We start from the raw sequence: 13,799 nt of genomic DNA, 5'->3' as shown, positions 1-13,799 counted from the left end.
GTTTAGTGTTTACATAGATTCTCTTCTTTGAACAGAGTCGATAATGGACCGGAAGCTGCATGGATGGGAATTAAAAAGAGAAAAGCTACACCACATTCGTACATAAAGGTAAAAAAGAACATTTCAGGGGGTATTATGTATTTTGTTTTCTTACATGTATGGTCAATAAAACATAAAGATGATGAATAAATCATAGAGAAAAGGGGGGGGGGGTGAATAGTTCTCATATCTAAACTTCATATACATGTATGTAAAGGCTCTACAGTGTTACTACTACAATACATGCAAGTAACATCCAATAAATAAATCACATTTTGTCAAGAAAAGTTTGATAATGCCTCTCCTACTACTACTACTGCATGTATGGACTGCTGAGTTTCTGCTATTAAATACTATCACTACTACTTCTACTACTAACAACTACTACTACTAATACTATTACCATTACCACTACAATTATCACCACCACCACTACTACTACTACTACTCTTTAAAAAATAAATCATGCATTTTGAAGATGAATACCAAGCTTGCTAATTACAACCTTGTGAAAACCTCATTTGTCTGCAGAAGAAAATGCTCATACACTAATTTCAAAATATTTTCCGGAAATTAAAACACATTTGTCCCCACCCTCTTCTTATAATGAACAAACCTAATGGTCTGGAATTCCAGTGAGTGAAAATTTTATTATTTTCCCATCTTGGTAACAACAGACACAGACAGAGAGGCACTCCTTCAATCAAATAACATTTCGTGTTTGTCTTCATGTATTTGCTAATGTAACCATCGCGTCCTACCGGACAAGCACACACTGCACTAATAATTCGGTTAACTCATACAAGATCTTCTACCCTGCGCATGCTGGAGATAGATACGAGCAAAAAGGTTTATCAGCAGAAGAGGGGTTAATTACCACTGTAAGGAGCTCATTCCAAGCCCACGCAAGGGTCAAGGGTCAACATATGTGAGTTTACGGTTTCATACAGCGGAAAATAAGCTGGAGGTGTATTCATGTTGAGACGAGGGATCAGCATAAACATTCTTTCCCATTCCAAGGAATGAAGAAAAAAAAATGTAGGAAAACATGAACGTAATATCTGACCATATCTTTTCATGAAGTCATAACTTGCCACATCCATTTTATCGGTGCCCCAGATGCCTTGCACCATTCTTTCAAGAAATAAATCAAACAAGTAGGCCCAATGTAAAAGATCATGAGGAAAACAATGCGTATTTCTAGCTATAAAAATAGCATAAGGTAAAACTTTTTTTGAAAAAGTACAGTGACTTCATGAGAATGATTGTATTTCATATTGTAATTTTTCTGTTTTAAATGCAATTGTTTTAGCATGTGCTTTTATATTTATATATAAACAATTTAACAATTCATTCTGAACAAACACCATAGTTCTTTCGCATCATAAAAGTGAAGGTCCATAGCTGCACTTCTATTCAAACCTACTGTTCTAAAAAGTACTGTGAACTCTTAAAATAACAAGTTGAATGGATCATAAAATATGTGTTGATATTGATCAGATAACTGGAATCTTATTTTACATAATATCAAACTTTCAGGTTATGTTAATAATTTCTGGATACCCAAATGAAATGTGATTTGCCTTGTCATTCAACTGCTACACAAAACATTTTGGGTGGGTATATTTCAAGGTTTGTTTTAAAATATAGAGTTATACAAAAGAAATTTGTTGACAAGTTCCTTTTTCTAAAGATCTCTTTCAACTATTGAAACTGGGTAAGCACAGCTCTAGGTGCTTCGGAAAGGACTTCGATATTATTACCCCTGCTTTAGCCCTGCGAGCCTTTTACAGCATACAAGCATTTAATAATGAATCGATTCAGGTCAGGTTTACATGTACACAGCTACATTGTACTTCCCCCAGGTTAAGTGCACCACAGCTGGGATTCGAACCTACAACCCTCTATTACAAAGTCCAGAGCCAAATCCACTGCGCCAAAACGCAACGCAACATAGAAAGATGGGGTGAAGGAATAGACCTAAAATACCCAAGGTTCATATTTCAGGTCAGAAACCACGGAACTCGGGGGAGCAGGAAGGTCTTTGGTAGCAAAAACAAATCCCTCATGTTATCGGATATACGCGTAGGAGGATATTTCTCAACTTCTCTTTCTTTGCATTTAACAAGCTGTCAAAAAAGGTGAAAAATAACATCCAAATTCAACAGTTACTAATAGAGAATGAACAATTTTAACTCTACAAAACTGAATACCAAATTTTCTATTTTGTTTTTTTGTACACATGAGAGGAGAATCCTTGTCGTAATATGTAAATTGCAATCATGATTAAGTCCTTCAGGGCCCTGTAACATAAGCCTAATGATTGATTCTGGGATGGATTTTTAAGATTGATCATCATCATGTACACACTATTCAATGTAATCAATCTTAGAAATCAGCCCGTCAAGTATGATCAATCGCTACGCTTTATGATATGAGGCCCTGGTCCATGTTAATTGTTCAACCCTTCAAATCTCAAAGTCAGTATTGACACCTGCCAATGGACTCTGTCATGTAAATGCATTCTGAAAACACTGTGTAAGATATTAAGCATGTTGTTTAAGCCCGTCAACCTAACAACAAGTTGTTTAAAGTATTTGAAAATGGTTTATGAATTTTTAAACATTGCTCCAAGTTTTGAATAAGTTATTTTAAAAAGTTTTAATAATTTTTCAAAGAGTTTAAAGAAAACAACTGTTACTGTGACATGCTTAAAATGCTTTAAAAAACGTTTCTACAGTATTTGCTGACAGATTGCACTTTTCAGTATTTTAAATAAATCACAATTCATATGCCATTCATTGCAAGAAAACATGAATTCATGACTTTCTAATCTGACATCAGAAGGCAGTTCAGTGCCTTCAGAAACATAATGGCTTTTCACTCACAACTAATGCCCTTCTTTCTCCAAACAAGGTAGCCAATCATGAAACAAATAGTGTTTTTCATTGAGAACTGTCAAAAGCTACTGAAAGGGGTTATTATTATTTTTTTGAGGGGGGTGAGCCGAAAGTGGCGGAGGGACCATGCAAAAAACAAAAATTACATGTTTTTTTTTTACATTCTGGTAGACATTTATTGAAAAAACTTGGGGACACCCTCTCTCCCGTTCCGCGGCCCCTGACTGAAATCCTTGCCATCTCACAGGCCAAGAGCAAATTAGGATCACAGATTCACGTCTCAGATCATTAATAATGGGAGCAAATTGCAAACAGGATAACAAAAGAAAAGATTGTAATAGAGAACTTATCTCTGGAAATAAGGAAATAAAACTCAAAAGGCTTGACTTTTGAACTTGTTCTTGATCTAGGAAAATGAATTTAGATCAGATAAAAACAACAATGAATTCAGTCTAATGGAAGATGAGCAGGAGAGTACAAGGTTGAGTGGAAATTTGCAGAGGTTAAAGATCAACCATTCATTGACATTCTTTTATAAGTTTACCTAGAGATACGCCACAGGAATCTTTTAAGAGAGGATTTAAAATGAATTTTCTTCGAAGGTCATAGCTAGAATCTTTTTTAACATGGCTTCTATTATTTAAGCAACCCATGTTTAAGCTCATTCATATGTAATAGAAGAGAAAAAGATACCATAAAACAGTATCATTATGCAAAGGTTTCATTTACCGGTGTACTAACGGAAAATATACTGTAAGCAGGAGGATAATTTCTGGAGCCGTGAATCGATTGATATTATTGGAGTGATGTCATTGTTACGAGGGGCTCTGCCAGAAATGCAGAGGGGTAGCAACGATTACAAGTACATGTAGGTAGCTGTGAATCTATACAAAATGAAGCCATTACTATTCTTGAGTCACAATACATTATGGAACAGAATTCTAGTGCAAAGTAGAAGAATAAGATTTGAAAGAGCATTGGAACACTGTAACAAATAAATAACAAACTTTTGATCATTGTTTTAATCCATTCAACACCTATTTTCTCATTCCGTTTTACACTACTTTCTTTGATCTAAAAATGCATTTTAATGCTCTGTGGGCTTATAAACGATGAAAATTTAATGTTTATTAGTATCATGGAGTTCTGATATGAGTATTTTTGTCTAAAAGGGAGTCTTTTACAGCACTGTTTGGGTATCAAATGTGAGATTTCCCCGACTAAATCTGTCTACCAAGAGAATTATATAAACATAATCTTACCCATTTTGACGGTTCACCGCATAGCCACCGTTATGAAGAGAAAACAACTAATGAAGAACGGAAACCTGGGTATTAATCCAATAAGACAAAATGTTCAAAGACCTGTATAAAAGATGGAAAAGGTGAGAAATAAGAATGCAATTAATCAATCAATAATCACAAAAGCTTGATCAATTTATACAAAAATGCATAACTAAAGGAATGTACAATGCATAGAAGGCATTGCAGATTGTTCTACATATTATGATGGTGTTCCCAAGTTTGCGCACCTTACAATTTGAGTTAAGACTTAACATGAATCTCTTTTTATTTCATGAAGTCTTTCAGATAATAATGCTCCTTATATTATTATGTGTAAAGTGTACCAAATGTCTCATGAAAATTTGAGAAAAATATAGGATTTTCTTGGGAAAAAGCTAGAGCACTCAATTTCAGATTGAAAAACTGGTACCCCATGTCTGCGCACCCATTCACTTTGCACACGATTCTGGGATTTGGATGAGAAAGGCTGCACATTGAGGCCATCACATGGAATGCCCAACCAAATTTAATATTTTCCACCATTTGAGTCAGATTTTTTAATGAATATCTGTCTATGTATTGCATGTGTAAAGTTTGTTTTCGCTGTGTAACTTCTTTAACTAGAATCGCGCAGATACGCGTGTGTGCAGACAAGGGGAACTGCACAGACTCGGGGGAAAATGCCATACCTGGAAATGATCAAGCACTTTTTATGTTTATACATTACATACATGTATATCTTATTATCCAATATTCCAAATGATCAACACTGCAACATGACCCAATAATCACTTCAGTAAAAAGTAAACAGATACTGACATCTATTCATCCAGGTACACAATCACAAGAACAGGATCAATGAAGCTGATGACTTTGATTGTTAACTCTCTCTAACCACCAATTAAAATACCTATTGTTTACTTTATCAAGGTAGCTATACTTCTGCAATGGCCAATTCCCTGCTTCAATGGTCACCTTATTAATCCAAATGCAAGATCAATAGATCAGGGGGATTTCATACATTCTTTGTGACAATAAACCATATCTCGCAAGTTAATCTATTTTTAGCTCACCAACACGGTTCTCACCAACAAGTAATGAAAAGTAGGACTATGTACATTTACATGGTTATCGTTCCATACGAGAGAAAACTCGGCAAATAGTGCATGAAGTGTATCGTCACTGGCTATTTTAGGACCATGTAGTTCCATTTTACAGACCAGTTCAATAGGGGCACTGGTTTTTAGGGTTATTTCTAAAGGGGGGGTGGTGGTGTATTCTGAAGGCACACCCCCTGATTAAAACTTTGATCAGCAAGTGTGTCTCCATGCAAAGACTAGCACATACAAAACTTGCCTGAGCGAGAGGGCCTTCAGTACACAAGGCATGAATAGTCTGCATATTCAGACCCTTAACTCGAGTGAAGGGTTTGCACAGCAGACCAGGGGTAGTGCTTCATGTACGCCTAGAAAAGATGATTTTTGCACTGACATAGCAACCCACCTGACTCATATAACCTGTTGAATGTGCTGTTATACTCCTTTGGAAGCCCCTCCCCCCCTGTAATGGCTAGTATGATTGTGTACCTGAGGCCACCAATTTGGAATCAACAAAGGCCGTGTTTATGTTTCCACTTTTCAGGCCAGAATCAGCGTTTCCAAACGTGACTAGTCCAAAACACGGTTGCGTCCATGCTTACTTTCATTTAAACGCTGTTATCTTAAACACACAAAAAGGTGCATTTGTAAACGTCGTTTGACCAGAATCAGGCTTTCTGGAGAAGTATAAACAGAACCACGATCGTAAACGTGTTTAAATGACGTCATTTGGTACATGCTTCCGGTGAGATGAAAATCCGCGGGCAAATACAGTCGCATTGCTCCATGTTATCTCCACGTAATAACAACACTCGGAAAAAAAACTTTCGAAAAAGGCGCGCCCAATTTGACCTCGCTTTCCTGCGAAGCCAGCTGGAGATCGTGATTTTGCCTCTGAAAAGTAAGCATAAACAGCACTCCCAGAACCACGTTTACGATCGGCGTTTTGAATCGACATTTGAAAACGCTGATTCTGTCCTCACAATGGAAGCATAAACACACCCTAAGCAAGTTCAAACTTGTAGATAAAAGCATCAATCAGTCACTCTGTAGTACCTACAGACTAAATTCCCCTGTGTGCCGAAAACTGTGGAGGGTGGTCTGTGACAGAGACTAGTTCCAAACCACTGTCTAAATATGATGCATATGTCAACAAATGATGGGAAATATCAATACATGTCACTATTGTAAAGTCCATGCAGTTAGTCTGCATGGGTATGCACAGGAAAATCAAAGTTAAATAGTCTTGCATATAGTTTCCTTCTGAAGTGTGAGACGGTTCATGAATCAAAAAGCTGGTATAAAGCACATCACTGTTCATCGGGGTGATCCACACTCGTTAGATTTGTCTACTGCGCATTTTGTCTCAACCCAGATGGCATAATCCCATTTTGACTACAACCAGTGCATCTAATAACCATCTAATGGCCACATATTCAATAAGGCTATAGGCATACCCATTTAGACTAATATCCACTTGGTCTAACACCCATTAGTCTACAGTGCGTATCAGAAAAAAAATTACACTTTGAAACAGCCCTGGGAATTAAAAAATGTACAATATGTGGGTAATTTTTTCACATATAATCTTGGGTTTGGGTCTCATCTATCCAATGAAAGTAAAAGTTTTGACTGAATGTTACACTTGACTGAGCGCTGTCCACTTTTGTAAAGCTCGCAGACATCTGTTTGCGCAGAAATGCTGGTTTTCACACTGCATCAAGGGAAAAGAGCGAAATCAAACTTACCCTGCTAAACATTTCTCATGCATTTCCCTTGCACTTTTTGTCAATTGAAATAAAATGAATACATTCAAGCATTTTGTAACAATTTTGCCACCCAAATTGAAATTTCAACACTTAGTAAGCACACCCTTTACCCTTTTTTGCCAGCGGGATCTGAGGACATAACTGAATCTAAATAAAAAGTTTATATCAGACATCTCCAGCAATATTTCATTAAGTTGATATCGTTTAAAGTGGGTTTACATTTCATTTTTTATTAACTTATTTCTCCACACTTTCCCAAGCTTGACAATGATTAACAAAATGAAAGTCGAGCCTAAACCATTTCATGTAAATCACAGCTCAGTGTAAAGCAAATATCGTCACAATGGCCTCGGTGTGTAGGGGAGTGGGGTGGGGCGCAGTGCACTCTTCGAAATGTTTTGGGCAAGGAAACAAGTTTAAAAAGGTAAAAGATATCTTCAAACTAATTTTACTAGCTAAATTCAACATGTTCTTCATGATTAAGGTCTACTTTTATTCGCATAACTATTTCAAAGTTCTGCGCAAATTATATTTCACCAACCTTTCAAAAGTAAGTGGTGCTCACTCAAGCGGAAATATTTTTCGACAGTTATACTGTCATTTGCTTAAGTGGATCTGTACCAATGTTAAAATGTGGAAAAATGTTCAGGATATTACAAATGTATAATTTTACAGGATTTTTTTCTAAGTGTAAACTTTTTTTTGATACGCACTGTATATTAGGTGAATTGTTTATAACCAAATATTAATTTGACAAAGTACCTACACTACCAGTCACAATTCTTTGACTCACTGTTACCTGTTAAAACCAGAGAACAATAGATTCAGTGGACCAAACATACTGTACTGTTCTCTGGTAATCACAGGTAATGAGAAGACAAAGTGGGAATTGGACCAAGAGGGTTAAGTCCAGGTGGTATAAGACCCCTGTTACATCTGAAAGTTTCCTACCCGAGACCCGACCGAGTCCACTTGCAACCTTGACTGGACTATTGGTGGATTAGCTTCGCGAACGGACCGAGTCCGAAATGTGGTCTGTTTACATCAGTGTTCATTCCCTCCCCTATCTGTACTGTTTCGAGCGGCATCCGATTGCTGACACCTTTAAAAGGCGCTCTCGATCTAGGCTCCGAATAATTCGCGCGCGCTAATTGAAGTTACCCGAGATTCTGAAAGAATGCTGATGATCCCAGCAGTCGTTGAATATATGATCGACTTAAAAAGGATACGTTTAAAATGCTTCTTTTCACTCAAATCAAAGACTTTATCAATCACAATTCACATGTCGCATGCCGCAAAAACATTCTAATAACGACGGGGCTGGGGAGGGGATAGCGCGTGCTATGACGTAATTTGACAGCTGGCGAACAGACCGAGATAGGTTCGAAAGCTTGTGTGCGTTTAAATCTACGAATCGGTGGACCGGGGCCGGCCCTATACCTACCCGAGACTACCTCTGGATGTGGTCTCGGGTAGGTTCGCTAAAAGGTGGCCCGAGGTAGGTTTGGGATGTTTACATCTGATTTCTTTCCGACCCGAGGTAGGCCCCGGGCCGGCCCGAGGTAGGGAATCTCTCAGATGTAACAGGGGTCATAGACTACCTGAGAAGTTAAAACTAGACCAACTGCATGTAGACCTACTGAATAAAACCCCAAGATTTAAAGGACAAGTCGACCCCAACAAAAAGCTGATTTGAATAGAAAGAGAAAAATCAAACAAGCATAACACTTAAGATTTCATCAAAATTGGATGTATAATAAGAAAGTTATAACAATTTCAAGTTTCGATTAATTTTTCAAACAGTTATATGCTTATCCTTGTATGCAAATGAGGGAACCGATGACGTCACCCACTCACTATTTTTTATTTTATTATATGAAATATGAAATATTTTGATTTTCTCGTCATTGCCATGTGAAACACAGTTTCATTCCTCCCTGAACACATGTAATTCCATTATTTTAACATTTTGTGGTTCAAGCAAGGGGGGTCCTAAATGTCAAATTTGTAAAAATTGAAATATTGTATAATTCAAACAATAAAAAGCAAAGGAAATAGTGAGTGAGTGACATCATTGACTCTCTCATTTGCATATCACTGAGTTGAGCATAGAACTGTTTTGTGAAAAATAAGTGAAACTTTAAAATGTCACAACTTTCTTATTTTACATCTGATTCTGATGAAGTTTTCAGTGTTATTCATGTTTTTTTTCTATTTATCTAACTCAACTTTTTTCTGGGGTGGACTTGACCTTTAATTGGTTAACTTGTGGTGCATGCATACGCAAACCAGGAGGCCATAACAATATCATTGAAAAGGTGACTTTTTGTGTGTGAAGTAGTAGGGTACAAAATGCAATGTTTTTAGTATTGATTAGTTATATCTCTTCATTAGCAGTAAAAAACACTTTAATGCTGCCAAAATTCAAATCAAATTTTTAAAACTGATTCTGAGGTAAAAAAAAAAAAAAGGTAATCAGACTACGACCTAAGAACTTGTTGCTAAAACGTGGCTCAGGCATGCTATGAGAAAAAATATTATACTTGTGTAAAGCTGAGAAATCTCTACCACAATAATTTAGTTTTAGACCTTTCTGATCCAATTCATTCTGGGTGGTGTTGATAAAATTGTTCATGAATGCAGAACGTAACAACCCACTAGTGACCCATTATTTGGTGCCAAATGAGATTTTGCATAGTTTTAGTAAAAAATTAATGATAATTTTGATTCCAATAAGCTTCAAAGATAAAATCTATCTCTGCAGACTAAAATAATTATCGAGGATCTGAACAAAGGACCATGAACATCCATCTAACTTCAATAAGGGAAAAGTACAGGAAAATATAAAATTTAGGAACCCCATTCAGCAAAGAATCAGGTCACCAGTCATAGGTAAATTTTGTGTGTGTAACATAGAGACAGCTTCTTGAAACACAGGGGGTTTGGGGTGTTTTTTTTAAGGCCATTTGGGCAATATAAGTAGACCTGTGTATGACTTCCACAGTGAAGAGGTAAGCTTGAGGAGTCAATGCAACATTGAAAGACAAAAAGCATGTTGACAGTATATCATGTCTCCATTATGTAAACACAGGAACTGGTGCTCAATTATAATATAATCTAGCCTGAGCATTATTATTCAATGTACATGTATCTATCAACATTTACCTACCAGGATTGTATTTGTATATCTCATTCAGACATATACTGTGTACATAGGCCTACATAATGAAATATACTCTGAAAATTATTTTCAAATGAAGAGCATTATCCATTATTCTTTGAAAATACAGATATATCTATAGAGTGGTTTTACAATATGACCTTGACTGGGAGATTTATAAATTATTGGATTTAACTTCTTTTTCTAAATGACGTAATTCATTTCAATGGCTGGAAAAATTACTATATTGCACATTCCTGCACAGATACTGGCAAAGTCCAACATATAAGTGGGTCATAAATGTCATTTTTACATACATGTAAACCTGAGAAATAATTTTCAAGACATATACATTTTCAGCTTGGATACAGTAGTACTGAGATACAGTCTGCTAATCAAGACTAGAAGGACTTTGATCACATTGAACTTGGTAGGCACTGAAGAGGTGCTCATAATCACTTGTTGCATTCTCACGCTTATGAATCTTAACCTAGTCTTTATACTCAGACCCTATGACTGTACTGAGAGCAATGTAATTCATTTTACTTCTCCAAATGGTTAAGCATTAATCTTTTATTTGTGGTTTCAGTATTCATTGAGTTATAAATCATTATCATGAGTCTGTCCTTATTTTTGCCTGTAGGTTTATTAAGACTTGTAAAGGAATTACAGTAATATTTTTGCTCCAACTCAGTGCTCGCACACATATTGCAATAAAAAAAATGCATGAATGGGACTATGCATAATGTGTGGCCAAGAATAAGATCCTTTTCTTTTCAGTGGAGGGGGGGGGGGAGTATATTTATGGCGTGAAGACATCTGATGAAAAATTATTTGGAGTCAAAATTTCTAAATGTTATTTTACTATTTCTCCAAAGTAACACAGCAATATTTTTTTGAAAACTCACAATTATTATTGTTTTCACCTTTCATTGCAAATGTAAGCCAATACTCCACTGTGATAACTCTGCTGATATGCACTGCCTACCACAAAGAATTGAGTGGTAAGTATCATCAGCGTTTGACTTGTTGACTTCCGATAAACTCAATAGCCTCTGTACAAAAACTGTTGGGGTTCCAGCAAGCAATGGGTTAACAAATCCATGAACAAGTAGAATGCCTCTGGCCGTCTAACCTGCATCACACGATTCAACATAGCAGCAGTGCTGACTTTGAAAACTACTATAACTCGCACAAGATGTCAAGTGATACTTGGTTACTCTTATTTCCACGTTTTATGAGCTAGACCAATACACTTTACAGAGATAGGATGGTAATTCAACAAATACCCCCAATGTGGCCAAAGTTCATTGACCTCACATGACCTTTGACCTTGATCATGTGACCTGAAACTTGCACAGGATATTCAGTGATACTTGATTACTCTTATGTCCAAGTTTCAAAAGTCAGATCAATAAACTTGCAAAGATATGATGGTAATTCAACAGATATCCCCATTATTGCCAAAGTTCATTGACCTTTGACCTTGGTCATGTGACCTAAAATGCGCACAGGATGTTCAGTGATACTTGATTACTCTTATGTCCAAGTTTTATGAACTAGACCAACATACTTTTAAAGTTATGATGGTAATTCAACAAATACCCCCAATTTGGCTAGAGTTCATTGACCCTAAATGACTTTTGACCTTGATCATGTGACCTGAAACTTGCACAGGATGTTCAGTGATACTTGTTTACTATTATATTATGTCCAAGTTTCATGAATCAGATCCAAAAACTTTTTAAAGTTTTGATTGTAATTCAACAGATACCCCCAAATCGGCCAGTTCATTGACCCTAAATGACCTTTGACCTTGGTCATGTGACATGAAACTCATGCAGGATGTTTGGTGATACTTGATTAACCTTACGTCCAAGTTTAATGAACTAGGTCCATATATTTTCTAAGTTATGATGACATTTCAAAAACTTAACCTCAGGTTAAGATTTTGATGTTGATTCCCCCAACATGGTCTAAGTTCATTGACCGTAAATGACCTTTGACCTTGGTCATGTGACATGAAACTGTAATAGGATGTTCAGTAATACTTGATTAACCTTATGGCCAAGTTTCATGAACTAGGTCCATAGACTCTTAAGTTATGATGTCATTTCAAAAACTTAACCTTAGGTTAAGATTTGATGTTGACGTCGGAAAAGCGGCGCCTATAGTCTCACTCTGCTATGCAGGTGAGACAAAAACCTGTCTAATCTTGAGAAAGTCAATCCATTGAATAAGCCAGTTGTTAATCACTACGCTTCCTTTCTGCAGGAATGAGATGTATCGCAAATACAAACACTTCTCAAGATGCGAGAACACTCAGACCCTGTTCTCATCTACTCCCCTGAACCGGTTTCAATTAAACCAATAACAAAAACGCTTTGCTCGTGCTCTCATCATCATCTCCTGAACTAGTTTCCAGAACAACTTCACATGAATTTGTTGCTTAGGGAATGTTCTCAGTGGTATACATGTTGGTGCAAAATTTGAAACCGCAGCGTAGGCATATAAATCATCAGTTTTCTGCATATATACATGTAGATGTTGTACCGTACGTACCAAGTAGCATGCCCAACATACACACAATATCATACTAGCGGGCGAAGACTGATTCCCATCAATGCTTAAACCAGTTTAACAAGGCCAAGCGGTCTTAAAAACCACATCACAAGGTGTACGTCCAAACTTTTATTAGAGAAGACCACTTAAAATCCCTTCCAAGAGATCGAGATCGCTTTGTGCATTCCCATCACATGTTAAAACTTGTTTCCACCAAACCTGTTTCCACTAAACTGGTTTAAGAAAGTAGATGAGAATGGGGTCAAAGACCACTATTTACACAAGTCATAGAAGGTCCTACCCTATTTCACATCTCAATCAACCAAAGAAGGTTCACAATCCATAATAAGCATATTTACTCTGCTTTTGTATTATCAATATGATTTTCATTTGAGTGACCTTACAGAATCAATGCAAATGAGAAGATCTTACTTTACAGTATACACACTGATCGTGGAGAATGTCAAGCATTAAGGCCAGAGATGTTTAAAAATAGTGTACAAATGAGGATAATTTCCCAAGATAGAGCTAAAATCATTTGTTTATGATTAGAAGTACAAGTTTTTATCTGATGAGATGAATTGTACAAAGATTAGATTTTCTAGGCAGTTTGTGTAAGATTGTAATAATGCTCGTAGTATTCCGCTTTTTATGGTGCTTAATACATGGAACAATGTATCTCAGCACTTCGCAGATTCACAGAAACCGTGCAGTCATCAGATTCTTGAATGTCAATACGAAATGCATGCACTTTCTCCACTCCCTGGGAAGCATTCCAAAACATGTTTTATAACATTAATTGCTTGGCATTCTACATTGGCATCCTACCGGGTACCCATCTTACCCCTGTATTGGCCAGAGTGGATTGATGCCTTGCCAGAAGATGCGACTCTGAGGTGGGATTCAAACACATTCTGAGAGACAGAAACCCTAACAGTGTACAGTGTAGATTAAAAAAATATATATGTAAAATATAAACTGATTCAGTC

General features: G+C 36.6%; 1 protein-coding gene across 4 annotated transcripts in view; it reads right to left on the bottom strand.

Moving 5' to 3' along the window:
* The window catches only part of LOC121417407 (mitogen-activated protein kinase kinase kinase 2-like), an 87,653-nt gene that overhangs the window by 44,652 nt on the left and 29,202 nt on the right, over positions 1–13,799 (bottom strand). For all 4 annotated transcript variants that reach the window (XM_041611105.1, XM_041611129.1, XM_041611112.1 and 1 more), the window contains exon 3: positions 4,202–4,303. In XM_041611105.1, coding sequence (XP_041467039.1) covers positions 4,202–4,205 — 4 coding nt within the window. In that variant the 5' untranslated portion in view covers positions 4,206–4,303. The remainder of the gene's footprint in view (positions 1–4,201; positions 4,304–13,799) is intronic.

This window comes from Lytechinus variegatus, chromosome 1 (genome assembly GCF_018143015.1).
Source record: "Lytechinus variegatus isolate NC3 chromosome 1, Lvar_3.0, whole genome shotgun sequence".
Taxonomy (NCBI): Eukaryota; Metazoa; Echinodermata; class Echinoidea; order Temnopleuroida; family Toxopneustidae; genus Lytechinus; species Lytechinus variegatus.
The sequence above is the reverse complement of the archived record's forward strand: the minus strand, read 5'-3'. Positions and strand labels throughout refer to the sequence as shown.